Source organism: Mchenga conophoros, linkage group LG1 (genome assembly GCF_057382185.1).
Source record: "Mchenga conophoros isolate Kocher_MC1m ecotype Shallow Benthic linkage group LG1, M_conophoros_male_GT1.1, whole genome shotgun sequence".
In the NCBI taxonomy this organism is placed as follows: Eukaryota; Metazoa; Chordata; class Actinopteri; order Cichliformes; family Cichlidae; genus Mchenga; species Mchenga conophoros.
Window position 1 is genome coordinate 13,239,243 of NC_140526.1, and position 18,191 is coordinate 13,257,433.

The window sequence follows — 18,191 nt, forward strand, 5'->3', positions numbered from 1 at the left end:
GTGTTTCATGTAGCTGAAATAGTAGTGATTTATCTCAGGAGGCTGCTCCACAGGCAGCAACATGAAAGAGTTAATCCCCACTTTATGCAACAAATTTTTATGGCCATAATAATAGGACAGGGGCTCTCCAAGGTTCAAAAACGGTTCTTCTTTAGGTTACATTACAAAATAATATGAGTTCAATCTAACACTTGATTAGCAAAGCTCTCAATACAAGCTACTGCACGGTGGGTCAAGTGGGTCAGTGTAAGTTTACATCACCATTTTATGAGGATTACCACAACACCAGTGAACATGCCCGTCTGTTTATAGGCTTCAAAGCAGACAAATAACAGACATACATTTCTGTTGATCAATACAAAGGTACCAATATGGTTTTACATGACAAACTGCAGACCATCTATTCATAAACAAATGTTATAACTCTTAAATTGCAAAAAAAGTACATAAACAGTCATAACTATTTGTTAAAGACCAAAGGGTAACGTTCTTTGGTGGCCAAGTAAGACTAAGCTGAGGAAGAATAGTGAAGCTAATTTTTTTTTTTTTTAAAGAAAAATCTAATTATCTCTTTTGTTGTACCAATGACATTATAATTGGAGAAACATTGAAGGACAAGAGGAAGCTGCGAGTAAAAGGTTCATGAACACGTGCTGAAAGGTCACTATTTATTAGAAGTCCATAGAGGTGGTAAATAAATACCACAGTGAAACTGAAGAGCTGATGGGTGTCCAATCTGCTTCAGTTTTTTTGCTCTATGTTTGTCACCATCGGGGACACACACGCACACACCCCTCTGTACACATCCTGAATGACAATGGTCCTGTTGTCGTGGGATGTCCATTACCACACAGGTTCTAATGACTGATTATAACAATTTACATTTGCCCCACAGGACCCCCCTTTTATTTTCTGATAGAAGCACAATTATCTTTGCAAAAGAGATAATGGTATAAACAAAGCCAGAGGTAGTGATCTCAGAGAGCATCATTAGTAGCCCCCCTATAAATCTGCACCACTAAGCCACTACAGGATTTTGTGTAGAGCTATAAATGGCAAAACATGAGGCAATAGACATGCAATGCTAAAATTATGCACTCCACTACAGACCTCACGTGCACTGAGATTTGGAGAGAGATTAAGACCTTAACATGGGACAGGGCATAACATTCCTGGGATGTTCCAAATAGTAAGGAAAACAAACTTCTGAGAAAACCTTGGAATGGTTATTGATGTTTTAGCTGGTATCTAACCAGGTCTTTATTTTTTATATGGATGGTAATTTTGCAGGCAGATAAACTGGTGTACTTAAGATTTTTCTCCACTTGACCAGAAGCATAAATATATGTTTCTTTTTTTTATTTCCAGTTATTATATATTGGAAATTCCTCTTCCATCAGCAGGTTTCCTACATGCTTAAGGGGATACATGTTCAAACACAGTCACATGACAGAGTCTTTGAACACGTATCCCCAGAGTCTTCTGGTTTCTGTTCTGTTTCACCGCCCTGATGTGCTTTCATCACTCTGTATACACCCCACTGGAGAATATCCACAACACGCAACTGTGTTTTCCAGCCTCTCTACAGCTGACTGACGTACAGCCAAATACAAGATCCTGCAGCCTATACATGTCAGTCACCAGTGTGTGTGTGTGTGCGTGGTATGCTATAACTAATGGAATCCATAATGAATTGCCCAACTGTGTGTTCAATTTCCATTGCTTCCAAGAGTCTTAACATATTCCATTTAAAAATGTTCTTTTAAAATTAAATTCTTAATTTAATCTAGGTTGTTAAATCAAATCACTGCGTCACGGCCCTGGCAGGGAGCTACAAAAGAATATGACGAATGGATGGAACAGAAAAATGTAAATAGATGTAAGGAAGTCATGCAGGCATGTGTAATATGATGAGCATACGTAGTAACCCGAGAGATAATGCAGTTTGATACCTTTGAACTTGGACGAACACACTCGGGAAGCTGTAACTCATTGTAGTAGTATCAGTGCCAGTCAGTTCAAAGACAAGTTTGGGGGTTTGGAGTGTGTTTATCATGGAAGAAGTCTATATAGGTGACAAATAAAACATTTGTTAATGTCACTTATGCATCCAGTTATCAGCCTTGCAAGTTAATTTAATTTCTGCTTAATATTGAGATTGTCCCAGCATTTTGTTTTCAGACTGAGCCAAGTATTTGAATCAGTCTTGAATCCCTGGAGAATAAAACCACATTAGTCTGACTAAATAAATAAAAATTAAATGAACTTGTTCATAAATGCTCGCTCTCTCTCTTTCTCCCTCTCTCTCTCTGTTTGTGTGTGTGCAGCAAAGTGTGTGTAGATGTGTCTGTGCATCCTTGTATGAAGATTAGAGCCCATATCTCTTTGGGAGTCAGTGGGATCTGCCTATATAAGGCTGTTCTATTCCTACTGCTTTTCCTCTGGGGACACAATGCAATTGTCAGCCACTGAACAATACATGTCTGAGAACTTAGCAAACTTCACTGTCTTGAATAAACATATATATATAAATGGTTTTACAAGAGGTGATTCTGGGAAATACTGGGCTAAATGCTGTTGCATGATGACTTCAAGCTGTTTTTGCTATGTTCTACTTATACTCGAGAGTTTCCTAACGCCACACTTTTTAAATAGGAAACTATGTGACCGTAAGAATGTGCTGCTCATGTTAATGCACTCAAAACTAAAGGCGTCATCCTTTTGACTGACAGGCTCAAATGATACTTTACCACAGCCTGTAAACACAGCTAAAAAGTTGGACAGAGGATACCCAAAGAGAAAATCTTTTTTGTCTTTGCGAAACTGTAATTCACTAATAACAGAATGAGAAAAAAAGGCTTAACCATGTTTCTTTAAATTCTTTTCCTGGTATCTGGTGAACTAACAGATCTGGACATGGAAAATGTTTTGTTTTGTTTTTGTTTTTAAAGCATCTTCTTGATTTTTTTTACATTTATTTCTCTACTTAAGATATATATTTGGTGAATCCATTAGAGTTTTTTCCCCCCTCTTTATAAAACAGCTATAAAGATGAGTTTTGGAAAGTGTGATGTGCTCTTGTGCCTATTTGCAGGCCAACTATAAATAGTCCAGGAACCTACGCATGCTCATGTTTGATTGGAAATTGCAGTGCCTTAAGCCATTGCTGTGGGGTGTCTGTCAAAGGAAGGAATGAAACTTGTGTATGGTGAGTTAACTGTGTAAAATAGACTGCTGAATGTTGTTTATGTAGCTACTGGATAAGCACATGCAGAAGATGTAAAGTATATCTTAACCTAGCATCTCTTGTGCTGAATAATTGTGTTTTTAATATACAACATTTGTTTTTAATGTTTTACAACTTTATTGTTTTAAAGTTTAAACTCTTCTCTTGGCAACAAAACAATATCTGGTGGAAAATGACTTCATGGAGGACAACAAGACGCTCGTCTAATGGGAATGGGCGGTCTTCCAATGGGGAAGATGTCAATGGAAGTGGCCGCCTTGGTGGCTGCAGCTACCTCTCTAATGTGAGGCCAGAAAACAGGTACAGAATCCAGACTAACTCAGGGTGCTGTCCTTCCACTTGAACCATCTCTGCTGGGAACATGCAGTATGTATGATCCCAGCATGTATTTATTCTATAATATATCTATAATTCAGGGTTTTACCTAACCTGGGATGAGCATGTGTTGCATGGTGTTTTTTTGTTTGTTGTTGCCATGGACGGCAGAGTTTAAATAAACTGCTTATTAAGAGCACAATCTCAGCTATGCACCATTGGCCCCTTTTCACATCAAGGATACACGACAGCGTCTGCATGGGAAGATTTGTTTATAGCACAAGTAGTTGTTGCTCTTCAGGTCCCCTTTTTAATTAATCTTGTGTAATATTTGATTAAACTGCTGTTCTTCTTTAAACTACTGACGCAGGACAAACCGAGTAACATTATCTGCCAGTTATCTTGCATCGTTGCTTTAGGGGAACTTTCACTCTGTCAGCCTCAGCTGAACTTTGCAGAGACCACTGATTATGTCCTTTACTTATCATATCTAGTGTATTACCAAAGCTAAAATCAAGAATTACCAGTGATTTGTGTTCCCGATTTTAGTTACTGAATCATTACTGAATCTAATTTTCTGTTCTCCATCTGTATTGTTTTGCTAAATGTATATATATTCACAATATCTTGTTTAGTGTTTGCTTCAAAACAATAATAGTACCAACTGTATAACATTTAGTGCCTTGTTTATTAATCATGAGTAATATTCAGTGAAGCATAATGATCTCACCTGACTGTACACTGATCTAATACTCAAGCCTTTATCATTTCATTCATATATTCATATTTCATTCATATCTTTGGACGATCAAATTTTTCATGCAATGAATGTAAATATGGGCTAAATGTAAAGCTTTTTATACTGAATACTGTAGTGAAAGATCAAAGAAACATTTTATTTAAAAAACAAAAAAAAACAAAAAAAAAAACAAGTTAATTGTATTTGCCTCCAAAACTCACAACTGTTTTGGCCTTTGATTTCAGTTCTTACATTCATCATTTTACATATATTTTGACTTGGGACTTTCTTTTAAATGATATGAAAAAACTAACAAACAATCAAGCCCAATATATACAGATAAAAAACTCCAATAAACAAGGTTTTTTAAATGATAAAAGACATATGAATCCAAATAAGTACCATGACTGACCAACTCCATTTTCTTGTAAGGAGCACACTCTGCAGTGTGATTGCTCATTTAACTGAAGAAACACAGCCGTCCTTTGAAGCTACCCTGAAGTCAAAAGCTGTGTCCGAAAATTCAAACGTGAAGTTTTCCTGTGTGGTTAGAGGTAAGCATTGCCTACTCCATACATCTGAGCAACTGAACTGAAATATAGCACAAAGAAACAAAAATAATAATCTAAAAAAAAACAATGCACTGTACGTTTTTGTGCTTATGCTGCATTTTTTTTTTAAAAGAAGGTCAAAGACAAGAATAATACAAAGATAAACCTTTTGAACACCGACAAAGTTGGGAAACTGTCAAATTTAAGTTAAAAAGAAAATGCAATGATTTCCAAATTGCATAAACCCATGTTTTATTCACATTAAAAATAGAAAACACATTAATTGTTTAAATTGTGACATTTTACAGTTTAATGAAAAATCTTGATGTGTATTAGTTTTTCTGCTATCCCTGTGTGAGGCTGGCGACCTGTCCAGAGTATACCCCACCTCTCTCCCTCTGGTGGCTAGGATGGGCTCCAGCCCCACCGTGACCCTGACACGGAAAAGCAAAAAAAAAAAAATGGATGGGTGGTTGAATGACTCGTTTTGATTTTGATGGCAGAGAAACATCTTTGAAAAGTTGGAACAGGGGCAACAAAAGAGAAGAAACTAATTAGGTTAACTCGCAAGTGGTCAAAAACATGACTGGGTATAAAAAGTTGAACAGTAGAGAGGCAGTTTGTTGGCAGCAAAGATTGGGCAGAGCTTCACCAATCTGCAAAAAACAGTATCCACAAATTGTAGCACAATTTCAGACTGATTCTCATCAACATAAAATTGTTAGTTCTGTAAAAATGTCATTATCTGCAATACATAATATTATCAAAGGATTCTGAGAATCTGAAAAATATCTTTACACAAGGGGCTAGGCTGAACATCAATATTGGATTCCTGTGATCTTTAGGCCATGAAGCAGCTTTGCATGATCCAGGTGTATGATCTCAGAAACACTTCCAAAAATCAACAATTGGCAGCTTGCACATCTGGGAAGTCAGCATGCTGAAAGGTATATACAGCCTTCAGACAGTATCTTTTTCAGTTTATCTCAGCAAGACAGTACTAAACTGCACACTGTATCTAACACAGCATGGCCTTGTAGTAGAAGACTCCAGGTGCTGAATTGGTCTGCCTGCAGTCCAGACTTTTCATTAATTGAAAACATTTTGCGTATTGTGAAACAAGATGCTACACAGTAGTAAACATGACCCTGTCCCAACTTTCTGAGACATATTTCTGCCATCAAAATCAAAATAAGCTAATACATGTTATGAAATATTAAAATGTCTCAGTTTAAATTATATTGTTGACCTATGGTATTCCAGTATCTATTTACAAATGATTGCAGTTTTGTTTGTTTGTTTTGTTTTCTAGGATACCCGGCCCCTCAGGTTACGTGGTATAAAGACGACATGCAGTTGGATAGATACTGTGGACTTCCTAAATATGAAATATTCCACAATGGACAAAATCATTCCCTGCATATTTACAAGTATGTATACTTGTAAATGCTGTTTGATGAAATCCACAAAGGAGATATAAAGAAAATTCAAATAATAGCTTTGCCATCTAAAATGTTTTTCCTTTCCAACAACTGCTGCTTGATGTGATATTGATTAATTTCCAGGTGCACTGTGGAGGATGCAGCTATATACCAGGCCTCAGCCATCAACAGTAAAGGTATTGTTTCTTGCTCTGGTGTTCTGGAGGTGGGTGAGATGAATGAGTTCAAAATCCACCAGCGTTACTTTGCCAAGGTCAAACAGAAGGCTGAGAGCAGACGCAGGGAAGCAGAAGGCAAAGAAAACCAGGAGCCACCACGAACCATGAGTCCCGATCGTACACAGAGGAAACGCCGCTCGACAATGGAGGCTTTTCTTAGCACACCAAGCTCAATGGAGGATGATGGTAACGAGGAGAACCATCAAGCTGTTGTTCTAGAGACAAAGCCCAGGTTACAAGGGGCCCCTGGGGAGGAGGTTAAAGAAAAGCCAGTCCCAATCCCTAATGGCACAATGTCTAGTTTATCTAAAGGAGAGCCTGTTAATAATACTGGCAGTAAGGCTGAGAAATGTTTATATGACGCTCCCCAGAAGATTTTTACGACACACCAAACGAAAGCTCCCTTTATCAAGAAAAAGATTAAAATTTCCAACAGTGCAAAAGCTGGAAAAGCAGATGGTCTAGCAGAGAGAGTGTCTGAGGAGAGAAGGCTGAAAGATGAGCCCTCGGTCTCTGCAGCTCTGACCTGTAAAGAGTCAGTCCAGATCCAGAGGAATTCAGATGAGATTATGGAAGTAGAGATTATTTCTAGTTCATCAATTACACATTCAGAAGTGACAAACATGATAAAAGAAGATCAGAAATCTGCATCAGAGGTGGCAGTGTTTCCTCAAAGGCCGTCACAGGGTGAAAAGATATGTACAGAGGTAACAGTGGCTTCAAAGAAAGAGCAACTCACTGTGCCACTGTCCCCTGTTGCTTTTGCTTCTTCACGCCATCCTGGGTCAAAAACCGAAGGTGAAAATGCTGCAAAACATGAGCCGAAAATTGGATGTAATGGTACAGAAGAAAGTTTGAAAAGACAACAGCAAATACCTTACATTTCCTCAACACAGCCACTGTCAAGTGTTAGATCAACACTCCTAACCAAATTAAAAGAGGACATTCACGCAACAATCATGGATGGTGATGTAAAGACAAAGCCTTCAGTTGATGGATCTCTAGTCCACGAACACAGTGAGTCAGTGGATACACCTTGTGACAGCAGGACTGCTTTATTTCAGCATCCATGTAAACCGGCTGGACACCAGCTGTCTGAGAAGGAAACAAGCCACAGCCAAAAAAAGGGGCCTGCGTCTCAACTACCCACGCCAAGTGAGGTGAGGGAACCTTTTCACATGAGCTCATGAGTGCTTTGTGCTGCCAAAATCAGTCCCATCACTAACACAGGCATCCGAAATCTATTTACAGCTTTTACAAGTATCCCCCACTGGGTCACAAGAATTAAATGACGCACATGTTGACAGTTGCAGTAGATATACTGATGTAGTGGGTCTGATTTTGTTTTAAGTTTAAAGGTCTGAAAGTGAGATTTTCTACATTTTTAAATATAAACAATTTTATTATTCTTTGAAACATTATTACAAGAAATAAGCAGACTACCAGAAAGTTAAAGTAATGACTTTGAAGAAGCCTACACTTTGGTTTATTGAGGGATCGACACAACTCTCATGTCTGTAAATTAAAGCTTCTCTCAGTTAGTCTAACTTAGCAGAAAGACTGTGAATGGGTAAAGCAAGATTTGTAAAATGTTTTTGCACAGATCAAATAGCTGAGATGTAATATGTTATTCGGTAAGCCGACTATCCTGGCAAATGGATTTTGGTTAGCTGTTTCCTGTCAATATTTCACTGCCAGCTGCAGCTTAAAATGATGCAGAGTTGGATCAGTTATCACATCCCATTCTTTAGATCCTTTTCTAGAAAACAAAAAAGTGTCATCCTTTAAAAGTTTTATCATTCCTTGCAATTGAATGAAAGTAATTGTGATAGGAACAAAATTTGTCATTTTAATTCACTGCATTAAAAAATAAATAAATGACTGGCTGGGAAACAAAGTTATCACTGATTGTCAGTCTTTATACTGCTTACGCAATCACATCAACCTCTACTGCATAGCTGAATACTGACGGCACCTATGACTGAGACAAAACACTGAATGGCTGGAGCGGCACTTAAAATAATTTGCATTCCCTTTAATTGAGGCCAGTCTTGCGTGCAGGATAGCAACCTTCATTTTAAACAGGCCTTCCCATACCAGACTTGCAAAGAGGATAAGAGAAAGAAGCAGAAATATAGAGTAATTCTCTTGATTGTGTAGACTAAAGGCTGCTTTTTGAGGCACAGTATTGCTTAATATCCTAGACTATATTGGGTCATATTAAGGCTTATGTCATCCATGGTTCAGTTCACTAGCAGACTTTAATAACTGCCTCTCCACAAACGTGCTTTTATACCATATTTATGTTTTCCTTTATTAATTATGCTTAATTGAAATCACACTTCGAGGTTTTCCAGTATATTGGCAAGTTGTCTACTGAATGATGAGCAATATTTCTTAACCTATTTATCAATTCAAGAATCGACTAAAACTCAACTCTTGTTTGGCGTTGGCAATGGAGCAGATTAACACACTTAAACTTTTCTCCAGTTCATAAATTTCTCTTTGTCCTAAGGTCTTCTCATTCCTTTCCCTGTTTGTTGCTGGTTACACAGTTGCTATTGATAAAAATTGCATGTGTTTATCCATGACCAGCATAGCCAGGGATAAGGGAATATGTATTTACAGCTTGGAAAATCTGTGCTTGTATTATGTCCCAAGGTTACACAAGATCCCACAAAGATGAACAGGAATGATGCACCTGTCAGCCTTGAGCTACCACCAGACCAGTGTATGGTCAGCTCGCGACAACAAAAGACTGCAATAGAAAGGCCGACCGTGGCAGATGACATCCAGACCCCTCTTTTGCATAGTGGTTTTAAAACAGCCATTGACACAATGACACAGGACGCATGGGATCATCCCAAGGCATCAAATGAAGTTCTTTCCACAAAAGTGCAGAAGTCACCCCTCAAAAGCCCTGTCAGTGGCGAGAACGCTTTAGGGTGTAATATTTCGCTCAGTATCCTGGAGAGTCAAGTTAACACAACTATAAAAGCTGTTGAAGGGACAGAAATACAACATGATGAGAAGGCAGAGCTCACTAAGTTGTTGGTAGAGAGTGACAATCCAAATGAGAAGATAGTTAAGATGGAAACTGAAACTGCTGCTGTAAATGTGACTGAACAAACTAAAACAGAAGAGAGCAAAGATGCAAGGAACAAATACACTGGAGGAATCATTGTGGATGCACCTTGCAATGAAACTGGGCAGAAAGAGCACATATCAAAAGTGGTGAAGAAATCTAGTTTAGACTTAAAACATTTGATGGAAGATATAAATGACACCTCTCCCTCGCGCTTAACAAAAAGCGCAGAGAACACAACCTCAGTAGAACACATCAAAGGTTTTCAAGAAATTTCAAAACCTGAAACAAAAATAATTTCTATTGCTGAACTTTTAAGATCACAAATAAAAGCTCTTGAATCAGCATTGGCTAATCCAGTATCTGACATACCACCCCATTCTAACTTACTACAAAATCAGAGTGTAACAGCAAGGGCACGCCAGGAATTAGTACAAGATAACAGAAAGCTGGAGGTGAAAAAGTTCATGCCTAAAAGAGAAAATAAGAAAGGCGTTGACGAGTCACCCCCCACAACCATAAAGGCAACACTTATGGAGGTTTATCATCAACTTCATAAAACAGACTACGAGCAATCTAAGACTCAAAGTGCAACATCACAGCCTCTTCAGGCTCTTTTGATGCCACCCATCTCTGCTATAGACAGTGGAACAAATAAAGTCATGGCAGGACTTCACGGAAGTGTTGAAAAGTATAATGGAGGTGCCATGGATATTGGCAAGGAAATCCAACCTTCAATTCTAGTTCAGCCAGAAAATTGTTCTGTTGTTGTTTCTCAACAAACAACACCCAAACTAAATTTTCCCTCTTTAACTTCTGAAGTCAAACTGATCAGTACACTTTCAAATCTATGTGGAACTGCCAGTCAGGAACCTGAGTCTCCACTTACAGTGACAAATAAGAAGCAAAGTATTCAAGAGGCAAATATAGTAAATTCGGAGCGTACCAAAGATGAAGATGTTCAAGGCAAAGACGTGCAATTCACGCAAAAGTTAACTCCAGAAATTAAGCTCAGCAGCACAAATGAAAGGGATTTGACAACAGTTTCTGATCAGTGCAAAATGGAAGAGCAGTACACAAATACAAGTTCTTTGCAAAGTAATGAAAGGTTTCCCTCTGAAACTGGGTCTAACACTCAAGGGAATAATCTTCCACTTATTCTCAAGGAGGTTAAGGAAGGTTTACCGTCAGACTCCACAGCCAATCAAACTGCAGAACCTAGCCCATCATTGAAGAAAAGAACCTGTGTTTCTCCCATCCCTTCTGCTACTCCACAAGAGCTGGCCTCTGGGGCTCGCCGCAAAATCCTAACACCCAAGGCCAAACCTGACGATACCACAGAGGTCACATCAGCAACTGATAACCAGACTCTGAAAAGGGAAGCATCTACGCAGAGCAGCAAGCTTTCCACAACTGCTGTGGCCCTCTCTGTATCTCCAAGCGTGTTGCGACGGTCATCTGCACTTCAGCCCACAGGTGAACAAACCTCTCTACTAGAAAGGCGTTCACCCATCTTGAGCAGAAAGAAGATGGCATCAGAAACACCCAGCCAGCTGCCTGCTGAGGAGATTCAAACTGAAAGGAAACCTGAAGAGAAGGACAAGCGTAACCCATTCAAAGGTAAAAAGAAAAAAAAGGCCTGAAGGTCTCATGCTTTATCAGAATTCACTCATGTGAGACAAAGGAAATGTTTTAGTACTTTTGTATTTTACTACTTTTGAAAAGCCACTATTGCATCTTTTCTGGCCATATCAGACAAGACACCGTGAAAGGCAGCAATCCATGCTGCAGGTCATCAGAGAGACGTGATTCACAACCTCCTCATTAGAATCTAACAAAACCAGAAGTTTCTCCTTTTCATGAATTCATTTTCTGTATACAGGCTGGTTCTTATAGTACCTATAGTGGGGCAAAAAAGTATTTAGTCAGCCACCGATTGTGCAAGTTCCCCCACCTAAAATGATGACAGAGGTCAGTAATTTGCACCAGAGGTACACTTCAACTGTGAGAGACAGAATGTGAAAAAAAAAAATCCATGAATCCACATGGTAGGATTTGTAAAGAATTTATTCGTAAATCAGGGTGGAAAATAAGTATTTGGTCAATAACAAAAATACAACTCAATACTTTGTAACATAACCTTTGTTGGCAATAACAGAGGTCAAACGTTTACTATAGGTCTTTACCAGGTTTGCACACACAGTAACTGGTATTTTGGCCCATTCCTCCATGCAGATCTTCTCGAGAGCAGTGATGTTTTGGGGCTGTCGCCGAGCAACACGGACTTTCAACTCCCGCCACAGATTTTCTATGGGGTTGAGGTCTGGAGACTGGCTAGGCCACTCCAGGACTTTCAAATGCTTCTTACGGAGCCACTCCTTTGTTGCCCGGGCGGTGTGTTTTGGATCATTGTCATGTTGGAAGACCCAGCCTCGTTTCATCTTCAAAGTTCTCACTGATGGAAGGAGGTTTTGGCTCAAAATCTCACGATACATGGCCCCATTCATTCTGTCCTTAACACGGATCAGTCGTCCTGTCCCCTTGGCAGAAAAACAGCCCCATAGCATGATGTTTCCACCCCCATGCTTCACAGTAGGTATGGTGTTCTTGGGATGCAACTCAGTATTCTTCTTCCTCCAAACACGACGAGTTGAGTTTATACCAAAAAGTTCTACTTTGGTTTCATCTGACCACATGACATTCTCCCAATCCTCTGCTGTATCATCCATGTGCTCTCTGGCAAACTTCAGACGGGCCTGGACATGCACTGGCTTCAGCAGCGGAACACGTCTGGCACTGCGGGATTTGATTCCCTGCCGTTGTAGTGTGTTACTGATGGTGACCTTTGTTACTTTGGTCCCAGCTCTCTGCAGGTCATTCACCAGGTCCCCCCGTGTGGTTCTGGGATCTTTGCTCACCGTTCTCATGATCATTTTGACCCCACGGGATGAGATCTTGCGTGGAGCCCCAGATCGAGGGAGATTATCAGTGGTCTTGTATGTCTTCCATTTTCTGATGATTGCTCCCACAGTTGATTTTTTTCACACCAAGCTGCTTGCCTATTGTAGATTCACTCTTCCCAGTCTGGTGCAGGTCTACAATACTTTTCCTGGTGTCCTTCGAAAGCTCTTTGGTCTTGGCCATGGCGGAGTTTGGAGTCTGACTGTTTGAGGCTGTGGACAGGTGTCTTTTATACAGATGATGAGTTCAAACAGGTGCCATTCATACAGGTAACGAGTGGGGGACAGAAAAGCTTCTTACAGAAGACGTTACAGGTCTGTGAGAGCCAGAGATTTTCCTTGTTTGAGGTGACCAAATACTTATTTTCCACCCTAATTTACGAATAAATTCTTTACAAATCCTACCATGTGGATTCATGGATTTTTTTTCACATTCTGTCTCTCACAGTTGAAGTGTACCTCTGGTGCAAATTACTGACCTCTGTCATCATTTTAAGTGGGGGGACTTGCACAATCGGTGGCTGACTAAATACTTTTTTGCCCCACTGTATAACAGACCTTTGCTATTTAATTTGTATAGGAAAACTTATAAAACTGGGCACTTATGGAAAAATGTGTCTGTTTGTTTAATTTTATTTCTCTCCAGCTCCTCAAGTTATCCGTAAGATTAGGGCTGAAACTTTTGCAGATGCCTCTGGACACTTGAAACTGTGGTGCCAGTTTTTCAACGTTCTCAGTGACTCGACTATTAAATGGTACAAAAATGAGGTGGAGATTACTCAGGTTAAAAGAAAGTAAGTTCTCAGAGTGATCTTTTTGGAAATATGTTACATTCTTTCAATATGTACTGTAAGTTTAGGTCTTCTTAAACATTTTTATATTATTTCTTAATTGTATGTCTTCAAGAGCAGGGGATGAAGCCCAGGTCAATCTTGCCATTGTTCAGGCGTCTTCCAAAGATGCCGGTGTTTACGGATGCTCAATCACAAATGACTATGGGACAGACTCCACAGACATTCTGCTCAGTGCAGATAGTATGTACTGTTTTAAAATAACTTTGGAATACTAGATACTTAATTTTTTCCTTTCATTTCCTGTCTGCAACATGATTACTTTTCTGTATTCTCTCTTATTATTTTGCAGTCTTGACTGGACTGTCCATACGTGAGGACCTTGGGGGTAAGATGACATTTCACATCTTAAGATAACATTTTTTTTCCTGTGCTTTTCTTTTCTAACTATCACCATTAAAAACTTGTGAATGCAGTTGGGGAGGAAATCGAAATGACACCCCTAATATTCAGCAAGGGAGTGGCTGATTCTGGTGTCTGGGGCAACAAATTCTTTGGTCGCATAATGATGAAGGAATCTCATATTGGAGATGGCTGTTCTCATAAAGTCTGGAGGGCAAAAGTCATCTACGGTCTGGAGCCTGTGTTTGAGTCTGGTAACACATGTATCATTAAAGTATGCAACCCCATCGCTTATGGAGGCAAAGAGGACAGCTGTCTTATAGATACAAACCTGGACATCATGAAGCAGGTATATAAGAACGGGCTAATGTCATAATTTATTCATGCCTTCATAAATATGTCATTCGATAAACAGCAATTCCCGTATTAAAGTGGATCAGGTGTCAATTCTGCCACCTTAATAGGATTACTATGGCACTAATCCAGTAAAGACTGAATAAATGGTGTAGGTGGAGCTGATGTTTATTGGCTATTCTCCAATGTTCTACATACAGGAATGTAAAATTCAGAACTTGGCTCGGGAATACTGTAAAATCTTTGCTGCAGAGACAAGAGTTATAGAAAACTTTGGTCCCTCTCTTGAGTGAGTACACTTTATTTTTTCTTGAAAAAGTTATAATAATTTTGTATATCTATCTATACAACAGGGACCATTAAGCATCTCCTACACCCTGACAATCTTTGTTAAACAGGGTGATTCCAGTCTATTTGATGTACCGACCAGCGAACGCTGTACCATACGCCACAGTGGAGACAGATCTCACAGGAGTGTATCAGAAATTCTCTGACCTGGACTATACTGGCAGAATAGACATGAGGACTGGCTCTGAGGTGGAGCAGAAGTGCTGTACCCTGCAGCATTGGATCTTTCAGTGGACCAATGGAAATCTGCTGTTCACTCGACTTGAAGGTATGGTCACACATGAAGCCAGAGTAATATTTAATAAGTAATACGTTTGTGTTTTTCCTGTACTTGCTATAATTTGGAATATGTCTTGTGGTTTGGCACAGAAAATTACCAGAGGCCACCTTGTCTACTTATGTCCCACCTTACCCCACATCACAAGATTCACATTTAACAAGTTTGTGTTAAATTCTCCAGTATAATAAAGGTCCAGTGAGCAAATGAAGCTCAAACTGGTTGAAGAAAATATTGCTTACATACATGACCTCATAGGCTAAAATTGTGCTTGCAATAATGAAAGGATATTTCAGTTTTAACATTTAAATTGAAAGAGTAGCAACAGTATTCCAGATACTTTCAGGCCCAATACGGACATTTATTTTATTTTGATATATTTTAGGTTGTGAGGTTTGGAAAATGTGCATGTTGTCTTTCACATTTCTAAAACTGCAGAGGGTATTTAAATTGTACATCTTTCAATATGACTATGTTACATGAACAAGTAATTTTGGGGTGTCATTTTGCAGGTGTTGACACTAAGATCACCGGTGTTGGAATTTCAGTCAAATCAACAGGGTCAGTATTATTTGAATTGTTCGTTTCTGCAAATTATACTGCGAACACCTCATTTTACAGGTAATTTACATTTATAGGAATCATGTCTGTTACATCTAGCTTTGCTCTCTGTTTTGCATTGCTACAGGCATCAAGGTTTATCTATCGAAGCGAATCCCAAAGTTTTTGAACAGTTTGTCTCTCAGCACAAGTGTAACTACTTTTGTGGTCTACTTGGCCTGCGGTCACTAAAAGTTATGGACTCTTTGCTGACACCAGCAAAGCCAAAGAGCTCCAGGAGTCCCTTGCTTCAGCGCAAGATGGCTGCAGGCTCCTCCAGCCCACAGACTGGGAGGAAAGCTGCTGGTAGCCCTAGACTGTCGAGGAAGACTGAGCAAGAAGGAAGCAAGATGGCAACAAAACAGAAAGCTGCTGATGCTCCCAAAACAATGAAAATGGCATAGAATAAATATCTCTTAATGAGACGTGAGATGTTGGATATATTCACAGCAAGCCCAGGAAGAGCTTGTGGAATGATAGAAGCCTGCTGGTACCTTATTAGGAAGTATAAATCTTACAGAGACAGGAAAAGATGTTTATTAATGATATAACTTTTTACTATTAACAGCCATCATTCCTTGCTATTTAATGTGGACTTAGGCATTTATCTAGTGTAGCAAATCCTAGGGCTAAAGCTGTTCTGTAAAGAAATGCATTAAGCTTTTGTTCTATTCATCAAATACCATAGGTTACTGATTGTGGATGCCTCTCACAGGTCAGTGTATTCATCCTATATGAATGTCAGACACTTTGGACTGAAGTGGAATTGTGTTCTATGTTGTCTATGTGTAATTCTCAACTTTACTCTTTTGTGGTCACATAAATGAAGTCAAGAAGAAAAATGGAAGCAGGATATGCATTAAGCCGATCGACCTGATCTAACACAGGGAGGTCACACTTACCTTTTACAACATTCTCAAAAAAGGTTTATTTCATATGCATTGATCATCGCAAAGAAACTGATCCTGCAGCTTTGGAAAGGCAAAGAGGTTCCTGTGTTAAAGATGTGGCTTGCAGAGCTTACAAATACTCTTCACCTTGAAAAAATAAGATATACCATGAATGGCAATGTGAAAGATTTTGAACTAATTTGGCACCCTTTACTTGCATATCTTGGGAAAATATAAATTTTTGGCAGTCGGGGGACCGGGGCTCCTAGTGGGTGTTTTTTTTTTTTTTTTGTTTGTTTTTTTTGTCTGTTTTGTCTTGTTTTGTTTAGAGAAAAAGGGGGCATAAGTTCTATTAATTTGTAACAACTGTGATACTTGCTTCTAATAAAAGATATTTGAAACAGGATATGCATTAAGCCAATCACGCAATGCAGGTTTTAAAGGCTGAGAGTAACCAGCCAGTTTTCTCTTTCAGGAATATCAAGCCAAATGCAGCTGTTCACGTGACACTGTTGTACAGTGGCTAACGGTGCTGTGCTTTTATATTATAACCTGACATGTTTACTTGCTACTGTAATTTGCACTGCATTTTTAGAAATTGCACATTTGAATGCAACTGGCTGCACAATAAAAGATATGATCTTGTATGTTCTGAGACTCTGTCTTAGTCCAAAATGTACCTTTTAAATTTGGAGTGTCTCTCTTACAAATGTGCCTATTATGGAGTGGGCTGACTAATAAAAGCCATCCCACTCTGTCTCAGACATCAGCTTTCACTCATTATCATATATGTATTTTACTTAGAAAGATTAGTAAGATTGTATCTCAGTGACCCTTGTTATTAATGCAGACTCTTTGAAATCTCATCAAAGCATGAAGTTTCTAATTACAGCATGAGAACAGCTTAAGACAGTTTTTAAAATTCTAAATGCTTTAGCTTTATTTTTCCTACCTACAGCAGAAAATGTATACAATAATATATTTGTCTTGTCTTTCAAGTCACATTAGTGGAGCATCAGTATACAGCACATCTTGGAATGAGTAAATCATCTAACTGATGGTACAAAATCCAACATAAACAACACTTGGTGGCAAAAATGTGCATTAATGTGAAAAGAGTGTGTGCTGACATTAAATGTGTTGTAATGTCTATGATTTTGTGTTCTAATCAAATGCTGTGGCTCCTGTGAAACAGGATAGTGTTCAAATTTGGCCATTGCATGTTTAATAACACTACCGCTGAGGGGCAAATGCAATTACATTCTGTAATATCTTTGATAGGATCACACAAGCAGTGTGTGTTTACTACGTGAAAGGCTAACTTCATCACACTAATCATATTTGATTTTGTGAGTCATTGCTGATGTAAGTGGTGGCCTCGCTCATAAGTGTGAACAGTGCTGGAAAGCTAAATTCATGCAAAAAAGTGTTACTTAGTGTCACCTCTTATGTTGTCTAGTAGCACAAGAGGGTTAGAGGTTGTCACCAGAGGGGAGAGATGACAGACATTGGTGTGAATACCTGATGCTTTATGTTGTACATTTCATACTTCCTACACGCTACCATGAATGTACTGCATTACAAATTTGCCTGTAAAAGAAACCTTTCATTACAATTTTAATAAACAATATAATAGCTTGCAATTAAGTGCAGCTTTGAAATATATTTTCACTTGACACAAGTAAAATATACTTCCTTGAAGCTTATTCAACTACAGTATGTAACTAATTCATAGGTAATTTACAGCTGATATATCTTTATATCATGGAAATGAACAAAAAAGGTCTTTGATAGCCTCATAAAAACAGGTAACTATACATAAGCATGGATAATAGCAATAAAAGACTTTCCAGCAAGCTGGGGAAAAACAAACAATCTTAACAATAAGAGCAAATCTTTATTTAATGTCAAATAGAAAAAAAAAACGAACCGACTGGCCCATGAGCTATACAGATTAATAAATAGCTATCAT

At 38.8% G+C, this 18,191-nt stretch overlaps 1 protein-coding gene across 3 annotated transcripts; it reads left to right on the top strand.

The window, feature by feature from the left end:
- Positions 1 to 2,787: 2,787 nt before the first annotated feature.
- On the top strand, positions 2,788 to 17,855 carry alpk3b (alpha-kinase 3b). 3 transcript variants are annotated; one of them, XM_085266032.1, is made up of 14 exons: positions 2,788 to 3,208; positions 3,378 to 3,547; positions 4,734 to 4,855; positions 6,165 to 6,282; positions 6,418 to 7,672; positions 9,174 to 11,217; positions 13,204 to 13,351; positions 13,464 to 13,591; positions 13,701 to 13,736; positions 13,825 to 14,099; positions 14,305 to 14,393; positions 14,503 to 14,720; positions 15,242 to 15,290; positions 15,418 to 17,855. In XM_085266032.1, exons 1-14 carry the CDS (start codon positions 3,206 to 3,208, stop codon positions 15,731 to 15,733), a joined length of 4,971 nt encoding a protein of 1,656 aa, XP_085122158.1. In that variant the 5' UTR covers positions 2,788 to 3,205; the 3' UTR covers positions 15,734 to 17,855. The 3 variants fall into 3 exon arrangements, with proteins under 3 accessions (XP_085122158.1, XP_085122075.1, XP_085122242.1); XM_085265949.1 differs by having other exon boundaries at positions 2,788 to 3,547; XM_085266116.1 differs by lacking the exon at positions 2,788 to 3,208 and having other exon boundaries at positions 3,414 to 3,613.
- The last annotated feature ends 336 nt before the right edge of the window (positions 17,856 to 18,191 follow it).